We start from the raw sequence: 18,219 nt of genomic DNA on the forward strand, positions 1-18,219 counted from the left end.
GTTGAAAAATTGAAATGATGTTCTCAAATGTTTTGTTTTATCATTTCTTTGTTATATGGAGCAAATAAACCAGAAAATATTCACATTTAAGAAGCAGAAAAAATCATCAGTGAGCTTATTTTAACCAATTAGTCGATTATCAAAATGGTAATCGGTTTAGTATTCGATTAATTGTTGCAGCCCTGCAGTTAAGTGTTATGTAATGTGATGGATTTAATTAAAGGATGTTTCTGTGATTTCAGTGTTGATTCATTGTTTAATTGATGAAAATGTGTTCTACAATTAATATATTAATATAATTCGTTTATTAGAGTTTCAGTATGTTTGGTTTAGCTACTTGGACAAATCAATATCTAACATTATCAGTGGTATTATGAGGGGAATAAAAACACTGCCCAGTTTACATCAGTGCTTCAAGTCTTCACGCTCTAGGCCTCCCAGTCTTCGTCGTCTGCTGTCGGCTGTGGTGCAGGAAGTGGTGGGATAACATCCGACATCCTGGCAAATGCTCCGCTGTTGCCCAGGGGAGCATCACCTGACTCTCCACCTGCTGGACCCTTCCCAGATATACCTGCAGAAAAGACGGGGCACAATATTTAACATGAATTACAGTTTTTGAAAATCACCCTAAACAGACATGGGTCATTGAAAGTGCTTCAATGTTGCACAAGAAAGAATATTTGATTGCTATTTAGGTAAATATCTCTTCTTTGTTATAACGCGCCCTGCATTGCTTGTCGTACGTAGAGTAGGCCTATGCAGAACAAATGTCTGAATGAATGATGAATCGATGAATGAAATTAATCGTAATTGCGAGTGGTGCTGTGGACACTGTCCAATGTCTCTCTCTGCTGTTGACGTGAGATTCCGTGCAGAACAATGAGCGAGTAACATTAAGCAAGAGAGAGCAAATGACGTGATGCCTGAGAAATGAAAAATCCAAGATCTCTGGCTTACCAAAGAAAACTACAAAGACAAATCGATAAAAGTGGACGCCGTGGACCAAGACACATTTACAAGTTGTCCTCCCATCTGTGGCGTAGCCACGGGTGTGCCAGGATGTGCCGGTGCCACCCACAGAGGCAGCTGGCAGACCCAAAAAAAATTGTTGCGACACCTGCACCTGGCAACCTACAAGTTGCTCTGTGGAGTGTCTGTTTACAGTTGTCAACAGGATTAAATCCACCAGCAGAGCTACAATGCTCACAGAGACTGAACAGCATCTCGCTGCTCACGTTTGAAAAAGAGATTGTGGAGAAACTGGACTCTGATGAAATAATAAATGCGTTCAAGGCCGCGTCGCCCTTTAAATTGAGAGCTGCTCAGTGCGCACAGGTAAGCAGTAATATTTGTGTGTCCTTTACTCTGCTGCTAAGCCCAATAGTTGTGTTCAGATGCTTAAATAGCTTTGTTGATCATGGGTAATGTGGATACGTTATGGCTCTATGAGAGTGTTATATTTCACTATGTTCATCTCATTGGGCACACAATGTCTGTGTATGTATGTTTTTGCTTTTTCCATTACTTTGTTATTTTTGTTATATATACATATATATATATTTAAGTATATTTTTTGGGCTTTTTATTGCCTTTAATTGATAGTCAAGTGGAGAGAGACCCCATTACTTTGATATTGATTTATTTGAGAGGAGCTATACGTTTGTTTGTCTGTCTGTCTGTCTGTTAGCAAGATAACTCGAAAAGTCGCGGACGGATTTGGCTGAAATGTTCAGATGTTATCACTGGTAACAACACTCACCGTCTGACCATAACGTTATCACTGGTGCACACCTAATGTCTTTTTTCTGGCTACGCCAGTGCCTCCCATATTAAGCTGTGTCAGCATACTTGGTCCTCGAATTTGAGGGACTTTGTCCTGGAAACTCCTTGAATCTGATGTCAACCAAGGAGTGGGAACCCTGTCCACTATACGAGGTCATCCTCGATTGACTTAAGTAGAGGAGTATAATTTAATAGTGTTAGGTGTGACACCCTGGAGGAAATATTGATACCCAGGTATCTAAAATGTTATCTGACTTGAGTGGTGGATGATGATCATTTAAAGTCGTAGAGTTGATGGGTAGAGTAATTGATTTTGTCGAATTTATTGTTATATCTAGAAATCACTGAGAATATCTTGATAGGAGAAATCGTTTCAGAAAGAGAGCTTTGTGAGTTTTGAAGGAAAAGTAATACCTCATCAGCATAGAGGCGTATTGACATGTGACATTAGTAGAGGTTTGCTCACCTTTCCTTCGCATGGCCAGTTTATTGAAGAGGTCAGACATAAAGTCTCCACCGCTCGATGCTGCTCCAACTGCTGCAAGACAAAGACCATCAGTATTAGGAACTAGAGAAAGTGCTCAAAGGTTCATCTGCTGCTCACCTTTCCATTTTGTTAGTTTTGTCATATCTGGATCATTTGTACAGATCACCAGCAATCTACTCATTTCTCATCTTTTTTCTGCATGCATGTGCGAGTACGACTACCTCCCGGGTTCCAGTACAAAGCGGGTATTAACAATCCCAGTAGCACAACTTGAACCCTGCATTACTTTTATTAGTTCACATGCATTGAATAGTTGACAAATTATACCATCAAATATTCAAATAAAAAGATGTAAATGACATTTCCTGCGAGTACGTCTACCTCCTGTCCAAACTATTTATTTAACAAAATCAAATCATGTCACTTTCTTTTCTACATAAAACTAATACACATAACATTAACCATACTGTACTATTGGTGCAAGGACTAATAACATTGTGTATATTTTTAATATATTACAAATAGTCAGAATGACTGACTTTACTTACTTTTTTAATAATCAAGTATATAATGAAATACACCTGACATAAAACATGTCCAAATCAAGGTATTCATCTGTTATACAGTGAGTACTGAACTGTATATAATGTACATAAATAATATCTCAAATCAAATGCACTATTGCATCACAATTATATATCACGCCAAACGATTTTCAAAAGGGAAGAGTTAGGTCATGATCAGTCAACCACACAAAAGCAAAGATAATCTGTCTCATCTTAACTTGTGTGTGATAATAAAAACGTTAGAATAAAAACGAGTTTTCTGATTTTTCAGCTTCTTAAACGTGAATATTTTCTGGTTTCTTTGCTCCATACAAAGAAATCATTAAAACTCGTTAATTTTGGTTTGTGGACAAACAAAAAAATAGTGTCATTTTGAGGTGAAACACTGAAATACTTTTATGGATTCGATTAATGGAGAAAATAATAGACAGATTAATCGATTAACAATTGAGCCCAAATTACTTCTGATGAGTGACCATTTTAAAATTGAGTTCAAGGGTGATTAGGTGATAAGGATTTATTTTTCTAATCATGCATCATGTGGCGGTGAATAAAACGCGTCACCTTGCTCTTGCTCCTTTTGCTTCTTCTTCTCCATCTTGCGCTCTTTGACGTTGCGCAGCTGGGCTTTGCCGATGCCCCCGGCGTTGCGGATGGACTCCAGCAGACTGGCGCGGCCGTCTGACTGCTGAACCACCTCACTGGGAGCTCCGGACGTGGCACCTGCAGTCAGGGAGAGTCACACGTGGGTTACAGAGTTCCACCACTTTAATTTGTTAAGTTTACTGAATTCAAGTATACCACAATATAAATGAATATCGATATACAATATATATCCCAATATTTTTTCCACAAATTGAGAGCTGAGAAATGAAATGTTCAGTCAAAGTAGAAAGCCAAATATGACATGTCACAAGTAGTTTTATTGAAATTGGCATTTGAACAGGAAAATCAAATGAATAAATAATAAACAGAGGTTTCTTCACCTGGTTCATGAATAAATCCTCAGCTGTTCAAATAATAAACTGTATAACAACAGGAGTACATTTATTGAACTCAAAGCTCTGTAAGGAACTATACCGATATTTGGGATACGGTCTAATTCCATATCCCATTTTAAAAATCTATCGATATATTTTTTATATCGATATAGTTTCAGCTATATCCTGATATATCTCATATAAAGCTGTTGCATGTTTGTGATTCTCAAAGGAGAGTGACAATAATCTGTAAATACATGATCTTAAAATATTTATTATTACCTTTTACTTCAGTTAGTAGCTGGCTTATTACACTGGCAAACTGGCTCCCCGTACAGTTTAGAATTCAATTTAAAATCCTCCTCCTGTTACATCCTTACATTATCACCCTAACCGATCACTAAGGTCCCAGAATACAGGCTTACTTGTGGTTCCCAGAGTCTGTCAGAGCAGAATGGGGGGCAGAGCCTTCAGTTACCATGCTCCTCGCCTGTGGAACCAGCTCTCTCTGTATTTAAAGTTAGACTTAAAACGTTCCTTTTAGATTATAGTGAGAGCTGGCTCAGGGAAACCTGGACCGTCTCTTAGTTATGCTGCTATAGGTGGAATTCCTGTGATGCACACACACTCACTCTGTCACACTTCTTTGTCATTAACCTTGTTCTTTCTCTCAATCTTGCAGGTTGCAGGATATTATTATTTTCATACATGTCATCACCACCAGTGTAGCAGTGCATCCATCGTTCCAGAGGGGGGAGCTGTGCTTCTGAGAGCTGGCGTGCTAATTATGTCATTTCCAGGTATTGGCCAATCACAAGACAGTTGGGAAAGCCCTCACTGGCTGGCAAATCACAACACAGTCTGTCTTCTGGGGGTGAGATAAGTCTGAAACAGCATGACTGATGAGAGCTTCAGTGAGGAGAGATTTCTATCGGCTCATTTACAGAAACTAGGAGGTTTTTGACCATAAAAACAAGTTAATGTATGCAACTCACATATATGGGCGATAGGACCACTCTATGGGAGCTTTCTTTTAATATATTTTAGACTATTTAGTGTATTTCAATATAATAAATATGATGATTATCAATGTAACAGAAAAGTCATCATAGATACCTTATCATGATATGACAATATCCAATATCTAAGACCACATCTTATATAGATATAATATTGTTATATTGTCCAGCTCTTCCCCCAAGCATGTAGGATGTTGCCTGTAAAAAATATCTTGTTCATCATTGTCTTATGTGTGAATCACGAAACTGTCTACCTCTTTACTTTAGAAGACATTTTCTTTGGTTGCTCTTCATTTCCAAATGTATTTATTTTAATTATCCATCATACTGAATCATCTTATTTACAGCTGAGTTCCTATGGTTGGTTAATTTCTTATTATCATCATTATTATTATTGTTATTATTCTTACCATATTCATATTATTTACATCTTTTTTGTTTGTTTGTCTTTGTTAACTTTAATTATTTGTGTTTGTGGATGGTCCATTGAAAACAAGTTGGTTGCTTCTCGAATAATTTTTCACACAAACAATGCTACATACCTGAATTGGGCACTGCAGAGACCTCTGTGGAGCTGTTGATAGGAGGAGGGGGTGGAGGAGGTGGAGGAGGTGGAGGAGGCGGAGCTCCTGCGGGAGTAGCTGAGGCGATGGTCAGTTCGGGTGGTGGAGGCGGAGGAGGCGGTGGTGGAGGTGCAGCATTATGCTGCAACTGAGATCCTGAAATGAGAGGGGAAACCAAAACATTAGTTTGTATCATTTCTCTCTCCCTCTCTCTGAGAGAATGGAGGTCTGAGTGCTGAGAGCCATCGTTGGTGGTCTTTTGGTGGGGGTTGGGAAGCAGCATTTACTGCAATTTTCTTTGGTTGCTGGAACATGCCAAAGAAAGAATCTGAGACGAAGAAACCCAGCCTAAGGCTAAGTGGCAAAGTAGCTAACGTGGTGCCCGCTGCTAACGGCAACGACATTGCAATGATGTTGGTGACAGAAATAAAGAAACAGCGCGAACATCTCAAAGAGGACATGGCGGGTTTGATTAAAACATCTTTAGCACCTATTCAGGCATCTATAGCGAATTTCCACGAGATGGTGGACACACTCGGAAGGAGGGTCGCTGCGGTGGAGAGCACAGCAGGCGATAACTTGTTGCCCTTTTTAAGGCTGAGAAAGTTATCACCAAATTACAAACTCTACAAACTCGCATTGATGACACGGGGAACCGGTCGAGAAGAGGAAATCTTGGTATTATTATGTGCCCGAGGAAAGCGAAACCAAAGGGGACTCGGACATGGTTTCATTTGTCTCCACAGTTTTGAAAGATAACATGGGGAACCTACTTCGCCGCCCGAACTGCGCATCGGGCTTTGGCACAGAAACCTAAAAAGAGCCAGTCACCCAGACCCATCCCCGTCTCCTTCCACAGATTTCAAGACAGTGAGCGAGCTCTGCGTTGGGCAAGGCAAAACGGCGTAATGTACTAGGAAAATACCCCGGGCAGCAAGAACGTTACAGTGGCTCTCTATCAGAAGGGAATTCAGTTCAGGTTACTCCACCCTGGGCGTCTTCTTGCGACCTATGGAGGGGAAACATTGATGTTTGAGAGACCAGCGGATGCTGAGACCTTCTACTCCCAAAAAGTTGAGGGACATCTCAACAGTCCTCAACTGTCCTGTCCTGTCCTGTCCTGTCCTGTCCTGTCCTGTCCTGTCCTGTCCTGTCCTGTCCTGTCCTGTCCTGTCCTGTCCTGTCCTGTCCTGTCCTGTCCTGTCCAAGGTTATTGGAAACGAATGTGAGTTTTTGGAAGCGTTTAGAAGAGAGACCAATCCTGCGTTCTGCTAGTTTGGCGGAGAAAGGAGTGGTTTATTGGAGTTAAATGGGTAGACTGGACCTTTTAATTTTATTTGTATTTTTGTTGTTTATCAACTTTTTGGATTTCACCGTGTACTATTACCAACTTTAATGGTGTCAGATAGAGGCATGACACATGTTTTGTATGTAAAAGGAGACAGGCTCACTTTATGCAAACCTGGAGGTCTACTGTGTGGCTATGGCTAATAGATCAAATTAGGCTGGCTCAGCCTTGAGGTTTACATTGTGGAAAGTTAAAGGTCTTAAGGGCCCTGTTAAAAGATGTAAAATACTCTCCCATATTAAAACTCTGAAAACAGATATTGCATTTCTCCAGGAAACAAACTTACGCAACTCAGATCAACTGCGCTTGAAGAAGCATTGGGTGGGGCAAATATTTCATTCTAGCTTTAACACCAAAGCAAGATGTACAGCAATAATAATAATAAAAAATAAAAAAAATCAGTTCACTTATTCAAGCTTTATATCTGATTCACAACGCTGTTATGTTATAGTATCTGGGCAACTTTTTCATACTCCGGTTTTAAAGGTGAATATATAAGCTCCTAATTGGGATGATGCTGAATTTGTGCTGGGTTCTGTCAGCTGCCTGACCTTAACACCCACCTGTATGTTATGGATCCAAATTTGGACAGGTCCAAACCTAAAGCGCAGACTCTCTCTAAAATGGCCTCTAAGTTTTCCGAATTTTTCAGCCATGCAGCATGTGTGGGTACTTGCCGATATTAAATCACCACAGTAAGACATTTTTTTTTTCTAGTGTGCATCACACATCGAGGATCGATTATTTTTTTATTGATAAAAAACTTTTGAACTCAGTGGAGACGATTGATTATTCTGCTATTGTAGAATCAGATCATGCCCCCATATTATTGGATCTCCACTCAGTCCTCAGTGGCGTTTTAACACAACATTACTGTCAGATAACACATTCTGCACTTCAGTTGGTATAGCCATACATTTTTGGAAACATAAAATGGATTCTGTGTCCCCATTGCTGCTATGGGAAACACTTAAAGCCTATTTTAGGGGAGAAATAATAGCCTATTCTTCTCATCCTAATAGGGAAAGAAAGAGACAAAAACAACAGTTAAGTGATGCCATATTTCAATTGGATAGTAAGTATTCCACCTCGCCGAGTCCTTTGCTTCATAAGGAGAGAATATCATTACAATCTCAGTATAACTTAATCTCTACCTCTGTAACGGAACGACTTATTATGAGATCGTGTGGGTTATATTATGAACATGGGGAAAAATCAGGGCGTCTCTTGGCACATCAACTTAACTCTAAGTCGCCAACACACATTAGATCTCAAATTGAAGATGTAACAGAAAGGACCACAACAGACTCCTTAAAGATAAATTATATTTTTAAAGACCTCTATTTTGATTTGTCTAACTCAGAATGACTGAAGGACACATCACTGTTTCAGAATTCTTTTAAAACCTTTGAAGTCCCCACCCTATCCTCTAACCTAGCCATTCTCAACCTTAGGGTCCCGACCCCAATTTGGGTCGTGAGATGATTTCTGGGGGTCGCCAAATCATTTTGGAAAAATATAATTTTGAATAAAAAAAAATTATAAAAAAATAAAATATATATATATATATACGTTAGAATGGCGATGAGCGGTTGGGCCGGAAAAGTATGACTGGATACGGCAGACTTTCACCACCTCCACCGAGCTGCAGGACACCCTGCTAGATCTCTCCTCTGACTGCACATTACAGACTGCTTTCCCGGCATGCGCACTGGAAGAGTTCTGGTTGTCAGTAGCAACAGAGTACGCAGCACTGTCAAAAGCTGCAACCGATGTACTGTTTCCATTTGCATCCAAACATCTCTTTGAAAAGCTCTTTTCTGCGCTGACACACATGAAAAACAAATACAGATCACGACTTCTCAGAGTTGAGAGTGATCTTCGCATGGCCGTGTCTAACATAAAGCCAAGAATGCAGCTGCTGTGTCCATCACATTAAATAGTAGTGCGAACAAGCTTGCGCTTATGTTTAGGACGGGGGTAGGGGGCACAACACAAGCGCTACACAAATGAAAACAGCATCTCACCCAGTCAAGATCCTTCACTCTGGTGGACACCTAACAAGCGCAGGTTCAAAAACCTGAGTGGTCTGGAGACACACCCATGCCAACGGAGAGTTTTGCGGACAGCAGTGTATGTTAAATTGGGGGTCGCGACTCAAAAAGGTTGAGAACCATTGCCTTAAGGGATAGTTGCCAAATAATTAATTTTAAAAGAAATATTAGGAATGTATATATATATTTTTTATAAATATTTGGTTGTGCCACCTGACATTTTTTTTTGTGAAGTTAAAATTTTTTTAAAAAATGTGTTAAAACAGTTAGGACAGAATAGTCTTCAATATATGAGACATGTTCAAACACATTGTTCTGGACTCAAAAATATGTGTTACATCTTTTTTGAAAATACTTTTTAAAAATACCTTTTTAGAAGCTTTATTTGTCATTGACCCGTGTATGACTTTATTTGGTTTATTTGGCTCTTAAAGCTCTTATGACTTTAAGAGCTGCTGAATTATCAGAATTGGAATAAACAAAGGAAAGTCTAAACAGGTGAGTCTTCCTTAAGAAGGAGCATATAGTGTAGAGTGTACCTCGTGCACTGCTCTCATCAGTGAAAGAGGGCAGTTCAGGGATGTTGTGTGTGGGTCCTGAGGGAGCAAAGCCGGGCCCGAGGTCAGCGCTGTAGGACAGGTCATCTGCTATTCCCGGCAGGTCAGGCAAGTAAGACGGCACATCTATCTCAGGCACTTCTCCCAGGTCTGGTACATAAAAATAGTTCTCTGCCGTCTGAAAGAGAGAATGGATCATCAAAGTGAATGAGAAACATGAAAAAAGTCTTATTAATAATGTGTCTTGGTTGGACGTACTTGTCTTTCTAGTTGTTCTCTCTTTGTGATGGACAACGGAGCATCAAACGGTTTATCCTCTTTTTCTGTCTCCAAAGTTGTGTGTGTTTTAGTCACTGCTCCCGCCAGAGGATCGAGGAACACATACTTCTTATATCTAAAAAAACCACACAAATCCAGATACATGAAGACATTATAGAAATAGAGTGTGTTTTAGGTTTTTACAGTTACTAGTATTCATTTTTTGTGGACTTACAGGTTCTCTGTGGTATTAAAGAGCAACAGGGAGCTGACAGATGAAATGTTGCGCGGCAGACTTCCCAGTCCCTCCTCTGTCTCATCCTCTGACTTCTTCTTGTTTCCCACACACACTGGGAAATACATCAACTTCTCCTGAGAGAGGGACAAGGAGACACACACAGCCACAGATTTAGCTGTAAAATGTCAGCTTAATCTTGAATAACTCATATCACAAATGTCAGCAAAGTGCTTCTGCACACACAGACGCGTGTGTCCACAACCAGTGGAACACACTGAAACACTGTATATCATCAGGGCCGTTGCTGCTTTTATCAAGTTTCCGAAGAGTGAAGGAAAAAGTGTAGTGTTCACAATAAATAATTCAGGGCCTTGTGCTGAATGGAGTGTGCACAGAAACACACACAGTCTGAACATTACGCTACTTACGAGACTTACATTAATATCCTGGAGACTTACTATAAGTTTAACCATCAACTACTAGTGGCCTAAACCTAATCTCACTGTAACTATACAACATGTCTCCACCCTAAAATGTAATCATTTATATTGTGGGGACTTGATTTGTGTCCCCATAAGGAAGACTGTGACTGTCTAAACAGATTTAGGTCCCCTGTAATACCTGGAACACACAGACACAGGATTACACAGCTATTCTTCTTAGGACCCTGCATTGACTTCCATTCATTTGGACAACCACAACAAAGCATAATCCACATAACCAGAATCAGTCAACCACCCTAACCCTAACATTAATCACAATTCAAATGTTAGCCCTAAACGTGAGCAGTTTCTCAGAAATTAGGTCTTCAGGACTACTAATTACATTCTAATACTAATACATACTAATTACAACTACATTCACTCACACTTCCATACAGCACATCTACAGTCAGGTCCATAAATATTGGGACATCGACACAATTCTCTTCTTTTTGGCTCTATACACCACTACAATGGATTTGAAATGAAACGAACAAGATGTGCTTTAACTGCACACTTTCAGCTTTAATTTGAGGGTATATATGATTTCTGAAGTATTCCCAGCAATTATCTGCTCATATTCAACCAAATGCTTCAGAACTCATTGGACGGCGCTTCACAGTGCAGATGGACAATGACTCAAAGCATACTGTAAAAGCAACCAAAGAGTTTTTTAAGGCAAATAAGTGGAATGTTATGCAATGGCCAAGTCAATCACCTGACCAAACTGAAGGGAAAATGGTTCCAAGAACAAGCAGGAACTGAAGACCATTGCAGTAGAGGCCTGACAGAGCATCACCAGGGATGAAACCCAGTGTCTGGTGATGTCTATGCCTTCCAGACTTCAGGCTGTAATTGACTACAAATGATTTGCAACCAAGTATTAAACAATGAAAGTTTGATTAATGATTGTTTAGTTTGTTCCATTACTTTTGGTCCCCTAAAAAGTGGGAGGCACATATAGAAAGTGTTGTAATTCCTACACCGTTCACCTCATTTGGATGTAAATGCCCTCAAATTAAAGCTAAAAGCGTGCAGTTAAAGCACATCTTGTTTCATTTCAAATCCATTGTAGTAGTGTATAGGCCCGAAAAGAAGAGAATTGTGTCAATGTCCCAATATTTATGGACCGGACTGTATGTGTGCAGCTATCAATCATCTTTCATACCCACTCACACGCTGCCTGGAATCAAACCCGCAAACTTCGAGTTGAAAGACGACTCCCTCTTCCACTGAGCTACCATCGCTCCATGTCTCCAAGGTTGGCACCAGGATAAAGCTATTATGCCCATGCCTTGCTCGTAAGAAGCCAATCCGAGCCCAGTGTAACCCAAAACAAATATAAATGTAGCCAAGAGCAAATTATTCCAGAGAGAGTGTCCTCATGATTCTAATGAAATGTGTTGAAGGTCATTAGAAAGACAATTATGTGTCAGAGAGTCATTAAGTCCTGGGTGACCTGTACCTTTCTACTTTTAAACTCAGACAAAACTGAGGTCATTATACGCGGTCCTAAAAACCTGTGACCACATTGTCACTTTAGATGACATCACCATGGCCTTGGAGTTAGACAACAGAACTGTCTTGTCTAAACTGATAACTTGCTCCTGGTCTCTCCCTCCTTTTATTACCTCACCTCCCGCTTGTCCTTTCTCCCCCCTGCACATCTTTGAGAAAAAAGATGTGAGAGAAAAACTCCCTTTTAACAAGAAGAAATCTTGTTAAACCAGACTTCTTCTTGTTAAAAGGGAGTTTTTTTTCTCTCCACTGATGCCTAGTATTGTGAGTGAATTGTTGGGCTTCTCTGCTGTCTATACTATTGCAAATGTTTTTGTCTTACTGTGCACAGTGCCTTGAGATAATGTAAATTTAATGAATTGAATATGTGTCATCTTGAAGACTGATCTTCAGAATTAAAGGTAGCCTCAGGCTGTGTCCGTCTTGATGTTTTTTTCAAATAAATGACCAAAACCTTGGTAGCAAACTTGCCCAACACTGTGCTCTGCATTTGAGGCAATCATGATGCAAAAATGAATCTCAGTGACAATTCCTGAAACATATGACACAAATAACGTATGATTGTGTAGGTTTTATTGTTGTTATATTTTTTACCCTCCCATTCTTAATTACCTTGATGATCAGAGGTTAATTTATTGTTCATAGTCTGCTTGTGTGCTGCTGCAATGACAGTAAATAGTTCACAGTCATATTGTATGTATGACAATTTGTGGTCTACTTTGTGAATCTGAATGTTTAATCTTCAATCCTGTAAAACAAACTGTCTGATGAATTTTAAATGTGAGAAGGATAAGCCTCATCTACAGGGAGCATTGGGTTTTATGACCATATTAAATTGTAAAGGGAACATAAGATGATTTTCCAGTTATCAAAGTATCATACTGCTCAACTTCTCAAAGAAAATCATATTTCAGGGTTCTGGAAGGAAGACGCAGTATTTTGGACTGGACCCCCGAGGATTAAGGTGGACAATAAATCAGCTTTTAATTGTGGTAAAGAAGACAGGTGGCTTCATGGGACTTTACCTCGTCAGTCTATATGTATTAGCACTCGGAGAGTGCAGACCTCCGCCAAGGCCGCCTCAGACCCACCCCCCACGGATCACGCCCAAAATGTCATCACTTGTTCCTGGTCCCATTGCGGACATTACTGAAAATTTCATCCAAATCCATCCGTGACTTTTCGAGTTATGTTGCTAACAGACAGACAGACAGACAAACAAACAAACAAACAAACTCCGGCGAAAACATATTTTAGCTCCATGCTCTCCTGTCCTTGTATGTCACAAAGAGCTATGTTTGCATCCTCAGCTAGAAGATAAGAGCCATGTAATGGAAATTGATCATGCTTCTATTTAACCCTGTTACAGTACCTGCAGTTTCTGCAGTGTCAGCGACATAAAAAGCTCCATCTTATATGAACTATAATCACTATGATTTGTAGGCTCCAAAACATTTCCTGAAAAACTGCGCATTTATATTTTATTGTTCCTTTACATGTACATTTATCGAAAATATGCATTCTTTTTTTCTTCTATCTGATAAAAGATAACAGTTTTAAAATAACAAACGAGACACCAAATTGCTTAACACTTATGATCTGTCCCTCACTTGTGTATTTTTTGACAATAATAATGTACACATTAAATATTATTACATATATGACACTTGTCATCAAAAAAAACCTAAACTCTTAAAATAAACTTTTGGAGAAAACAAGTATTTGTGCACTTGGAAGCATTTATCAGGTTTATGAGAATAAAAATATGTACACATACACAAATAGTAATTAATAGTAATTAAATAATAAGCGGCCTATTTTAATTGTTAAAAAGAATTCAGCTTGGTTAATGATCCAACTGATTAATCAGTCTCATTTTAATATTTGTCTGACCTGCAAGGCCTTTTCATCAAAGGGTCGAAGTTTGTTCTGTATCCTCTGCCGTGGGCGGTTTTGTGAGGAAGGGTCTGTGGCACCAGTAAAGATAGACGAGTAGTCCTGAAGGCGATCTGGGGCAGGGTACTTGGCACTGGAAAAAACCTAAAACACACAGACAATGGTTAGTACTGTTAATTTGATTTTAAAAAAACCAAACAAAAAAAAAACCTTAAAAGTAATATAGAATTGACTTTTTCTTATACTAGGTTTACCAGCAGCTTGCATTAATGATGTTTGCATTACTGCCATCATTGGGAGTTTGAAATCTCCTACACTACCCAGTCAGTCTCACCCTCTTCTCATACTCCATAAGGATTTTGTCACTGTAATAATTTCTAAAATGGGGTTCCCAACAAATTAATTGCAAAACTTTTCCATATCAATTTACACAACTTTCATGGTTCAAGTTTCATAGCCACGACAGTGACCATAGGACATTAGGTAGTAATTAGGCTTACATTGATGCGCTAAGCCCTATCATAGGCCTTTGGAATGGAATGTCTTAGTCAACATCCACAGTTGACTCTGTTTTGTATCTTATATTTATACTTAACTGAAAGCCACACATGATCAAAAATCCTTTTGCCTGGCATTTGTGCAGATTAGCATCCTATATAAGGTTGATAACATCAGTTGCAAGTGAACATAATGTATACTAAATGTATCATGTGACATAAGTTAGCACTGTTCATGCAACTGAGAGTCATCAGATTGGGCCATTCCTAATTTAAAACTTAACTCCAAACCATTTCCAGATCTTATCATTTAAAAACTTTTACAATGGATTTCATGACCGAGGGAACCCTGGTACAATGACGATACTTTACCTTAGTTGCTTTCTTACTGCCTTTGATTTTGTCAACACGGGCCTGAGCGAGTCTGATCCGGTCAGTAATGCTCTGCAGCTGCCGCCGATTTTTCTCTACGCTCTCCGACACCCTGTAGTAACATGCATGCACACACACACACACCCCCCCACCCTCATTAGATGGATCACACATGATTACCACTACTGCACTGTAATCGTCGTTTATGTTATACATGGTCTTTTTTTGGCATTTTGTTTATTTGTTGTTTTTGTACTTTGTCTTCAATCATTCTGTAGATATGATAAAGAATAAAGAAATAAAATAAAAAAAGAAGAAATGCAAGCACATCTTATAAAATTGTACTTAAATCATACGTATCATGTCATCAATGTGACCTCACTCATGTCTTAGAAAGAAAAGAAAGCAAATAGTGTGGTCTGTCATGTGCCCACCATGGGAAAAAAAGACACAAATATTAGTAAAAATAACAGTAGCAACACTTATGTGTGACTATGTGTGAGAGAGGGTTTTACCTTCTGAAAATATCCGTAGAGATGGTGTCCAAATAGAGAATTGCATCAGCTATTTGATGGACAGCCTCCTCTCTCCTCAGGTCTGGTTGGATGAGAGGCACCGAGTACACCTGACCCTCCAGACTGTGCTTCTGGTTCATCCTGAAAAACATCAACCCATTCCCTGTGTGAAGCTACAACAAGGCTCAAAATTGGACCTTGATAATAAGCTAATGCCCTTAATGCATTAACCTAATGCATTAATTATATAATTCTGGTGTATCTCTTTGACAACACTCCATTTCCGTTGGAGTTTGCTTGCAGAAGTTTGTTGTCCATTTATAGTGGTATTTCAGCTTTGATTTCAGTGCTCAAGGCAGGTTTTGGTCTCAAGACCACTTTATGAAGGCATATTTTTACTCTCCATTATCTTATCATAGAGGAGAGGACCTGTTTTTTTTAATCCCGACAGGTCAAGATCACAAATGGTTTTATGAAGTTAACAATTATTGTGATTGTATGGATTTCTATCTTCAAATGCAAACATAAACAATAACATACTTATTTAGAATGTTCAGATCAAATGTGTGTTTTCAGTGTGGTGAGAAGGCCCAGCTCTAGACATGGGATATGTGCTTTGTTGAGAGATTGTAAACACAACATTGAAGTAATGAAATATTAATACTGCATAAACGCTTTCAAATGCAGCCTCAGTATTCCCAACTACAAAACACTTAGACCAGGGATCCCTGTGACTGTGACTGACGGAGTCGTTCTGGGGTTGTTGCTCAATAGTCCGGAAATTACGGTATGTATTTAATTTTCAGTGGAATCCTCAGCAGCGTCGGTAGTGCTGACGGTAGACTAGTCATCTTTTAACTGGCCTAATTAGGCATTGAGGTGTTTTCATGTCCAAGCCTTTAACACATATAATAAAATTAACAGTTTACGCTTGTGTTTTTTTAAAGGAAATGTGTTTTGTTGGCACCTAGTCTATTTTGTTGCATTTCTAATTTTTAAATGTAGGCTACTTGCATGAATAGGAAAATGTTAAGTTTTTAGAGGGTTACTGTCTCCTGCTTTAGGCTGTAATTGTAGGCCTCATTGTGAGGCTATTTTGGTGCCAATGCAATTTATTTTTGATGTGTAGACCTTCATGAATAATTTCAAATCACCTACCTATCCATTTGTTGAGTTAGTGTTTGGCCTTTTCAGTCCGGAAGTGTAATTCGGCCCCCCTAGGTCTCACTTGAAAAAAATCTGGCCCCCTGTCTAATTTCACGCTGGCATCCCTGCCCTATGTTGACTAACTCTGAGCTGTCAAACTCTAGGGATGCAACGGTACAGTTTTCCCACGGTTTACACAACCCCAGAACGACTCCGGCAGTCACAGTCTCTCCCACTCCCATCGCCACCAGGATCCACCGGCAGACACGAGCAAAAGCAGCTCCTCGCATGCAGCCAGCCCCAGTGAATGACTTCTCGCCACTGGTCATCCAAGCCGTGTGAAAAATCAGTACCGGCTTATAGTCCGGAAATTACGGTATATATTTTTAAATAATAATAAAATATGTTGCATATGTTAATATGTAATTAAATCAATGATTAAGGGGCCGTCCACATGGAGACAGTGTTTTAGGACCGCAAACATTCAAAAATCAACAATGATGATAATAATATTAAAGCAAACAGAGCATCGATATCGGAATGGTATCGGTAGATATCCAAATTCAGGTATCGGATCGGATCAGAAGGGGAAAAAAATGGATTGGTGCATCCCTATGTGCAGTCCTCACTCACACCCTGGTCACATGATGGTGACAGACAGACATCTCACTTGACAGAATGTTGCCTATGCTTATTGAAGCATTTGACATATATAAGGTTTACGGACCATATCGGATGTTAATTTTCCAGGCCATAACTACTCATGGTGGCTTGCTCTGGTTTACTAGATTATAATCAATTACTAGATTATTACCAGTTAGAAAAGATAAGAAAAGATAAACCAGTTAATAAGCAAGCACTTATATACATTATATATTTATATAGCCATCACATATATACGGACTGCACTTGGTCTGAATTCACATCTTGGTCCCTTGAAGGTCTTGACCTCAAAGAAGACAATTCCGCCTCACTCTTACACACTGGGTCTTTCACACTTGGTTTAATGTCTCCTTAAGTGTCTTTTGGTAGTCATGAGTTGTCTCTGTGGTTGTAGCTGTTGCTGTGGCCGATGTTCAGTAGATTCAGCTTCACGGTTTAACTGCTGACACACGCTTGTCCAATGTTTATCACGTCGCACTCTCACATGACGATACTCAAATATACAAAGTAACTGTGATGTTGTTGTTTTTTTCAACCCAGTTTCTATCTGTAATATGCCTGAGTTCATCATCATTGCTCCGTTTAATACTGCCAACAGCCCAATAAACATACAAACAGTTTACTAGCGAAAATATTATAAATAAAAGAATGTATGACAATTAGTTAGCCACTCATTGACTGACTCAACCTACTCACATTGAAACAATCATTTTAACGAACCATGAAAAAACCTATAGCGTGTCTTACCTGACCATGAGTACAGTTTACTTGTTCACAGCTTTTAAAAAAGTGGAAATAATGTGCAGAAGAAGCTGAACCGTGGGAGCTTCTAACTCAGCTAGCACTTCCGCATCTTCCTGACACGTGACCGCGTCGGAAAAGTGGTGGTGCCTTTCAGACACCTCGGAAATTTCAGCTCTTTTGGCATCGTCTTCTTCTTCGTCTTTTTCTTATTATGTGTATTTGGCGATGAGGCCGTGCTTGTTTGTTTGATTGTGGGCAGAATGAGTCCAAAAATAAAGGATGAATTTGGAAATGTTCTAAACGATGTGGATTATGATTTCAACACACAATTGCTCACCAGGCGAGACATGAAAGTGCATTGACTTCCAAATTATTATGTTGAGCTTCTATATTAGAACAATTATGCAGTATTTATTTATTCCTCGATAAACTATTTATATTTTTTTTCAATATGGGCTACTTGGAGAATAATAATAATAATAATAATAATAATAATAATAATAATAATGATAATAAAAACAGTGAATGCCTCTC

General features: G+C 39.2%; 1 protein-coding gene across 1 annotated transcript; it reads right to left on the bottom strand.

Moving 5' to 3' along the window:
- Window positions 1-420: 420 nt before the first annotated feature.
- On the bottom strand, window positions 421-17,803 carry wash1 (WAS protein family homolog 1). Its single transcript, XM_083894159.1, has 11 exons — window positions 17,689-17,803; window positions 15,133-15,273; window positions 14,618-14,729; window positions 13,746-13,892; window positions 9,850-9,986; window positions 9,615-9,750; window positions 9,339-9,534; window positions 5,377-5,553; window positions 3,400-3,558; window positions 2,249-2,320; window positions 421-571 (listed from the first exon to the last, which is right to left on the bottom strand). The coding sequence occupies exons 1-11, from the start codon at window positions 17,694-17,696 to the stop codon at window positions 429-431; spliced, it is 1,428 nt and encodes a 475-aa protein (XP_083750285.1). The 5' UTR covers window positions 17,697-17,803; the 3' UTR covers window positions 421-428.
- Between the last annotated feature and the right edge of the window lie 416 nt (window positions 17,804-18,219).

The sequence above is a fragment of the Microchirus variegatus genome (assembly GCF_963457635.1).
Source record: "Microchirus variegatus genome assembly, chromosome: 8".
Classification (NCBI taxonomy): domain Eukaryota; kingdom Metazoa; phylum Chordata; class Actinopteri; order Pleuronectiformes; family Soleidae; genus Microchirus; species Microchirus variegatus.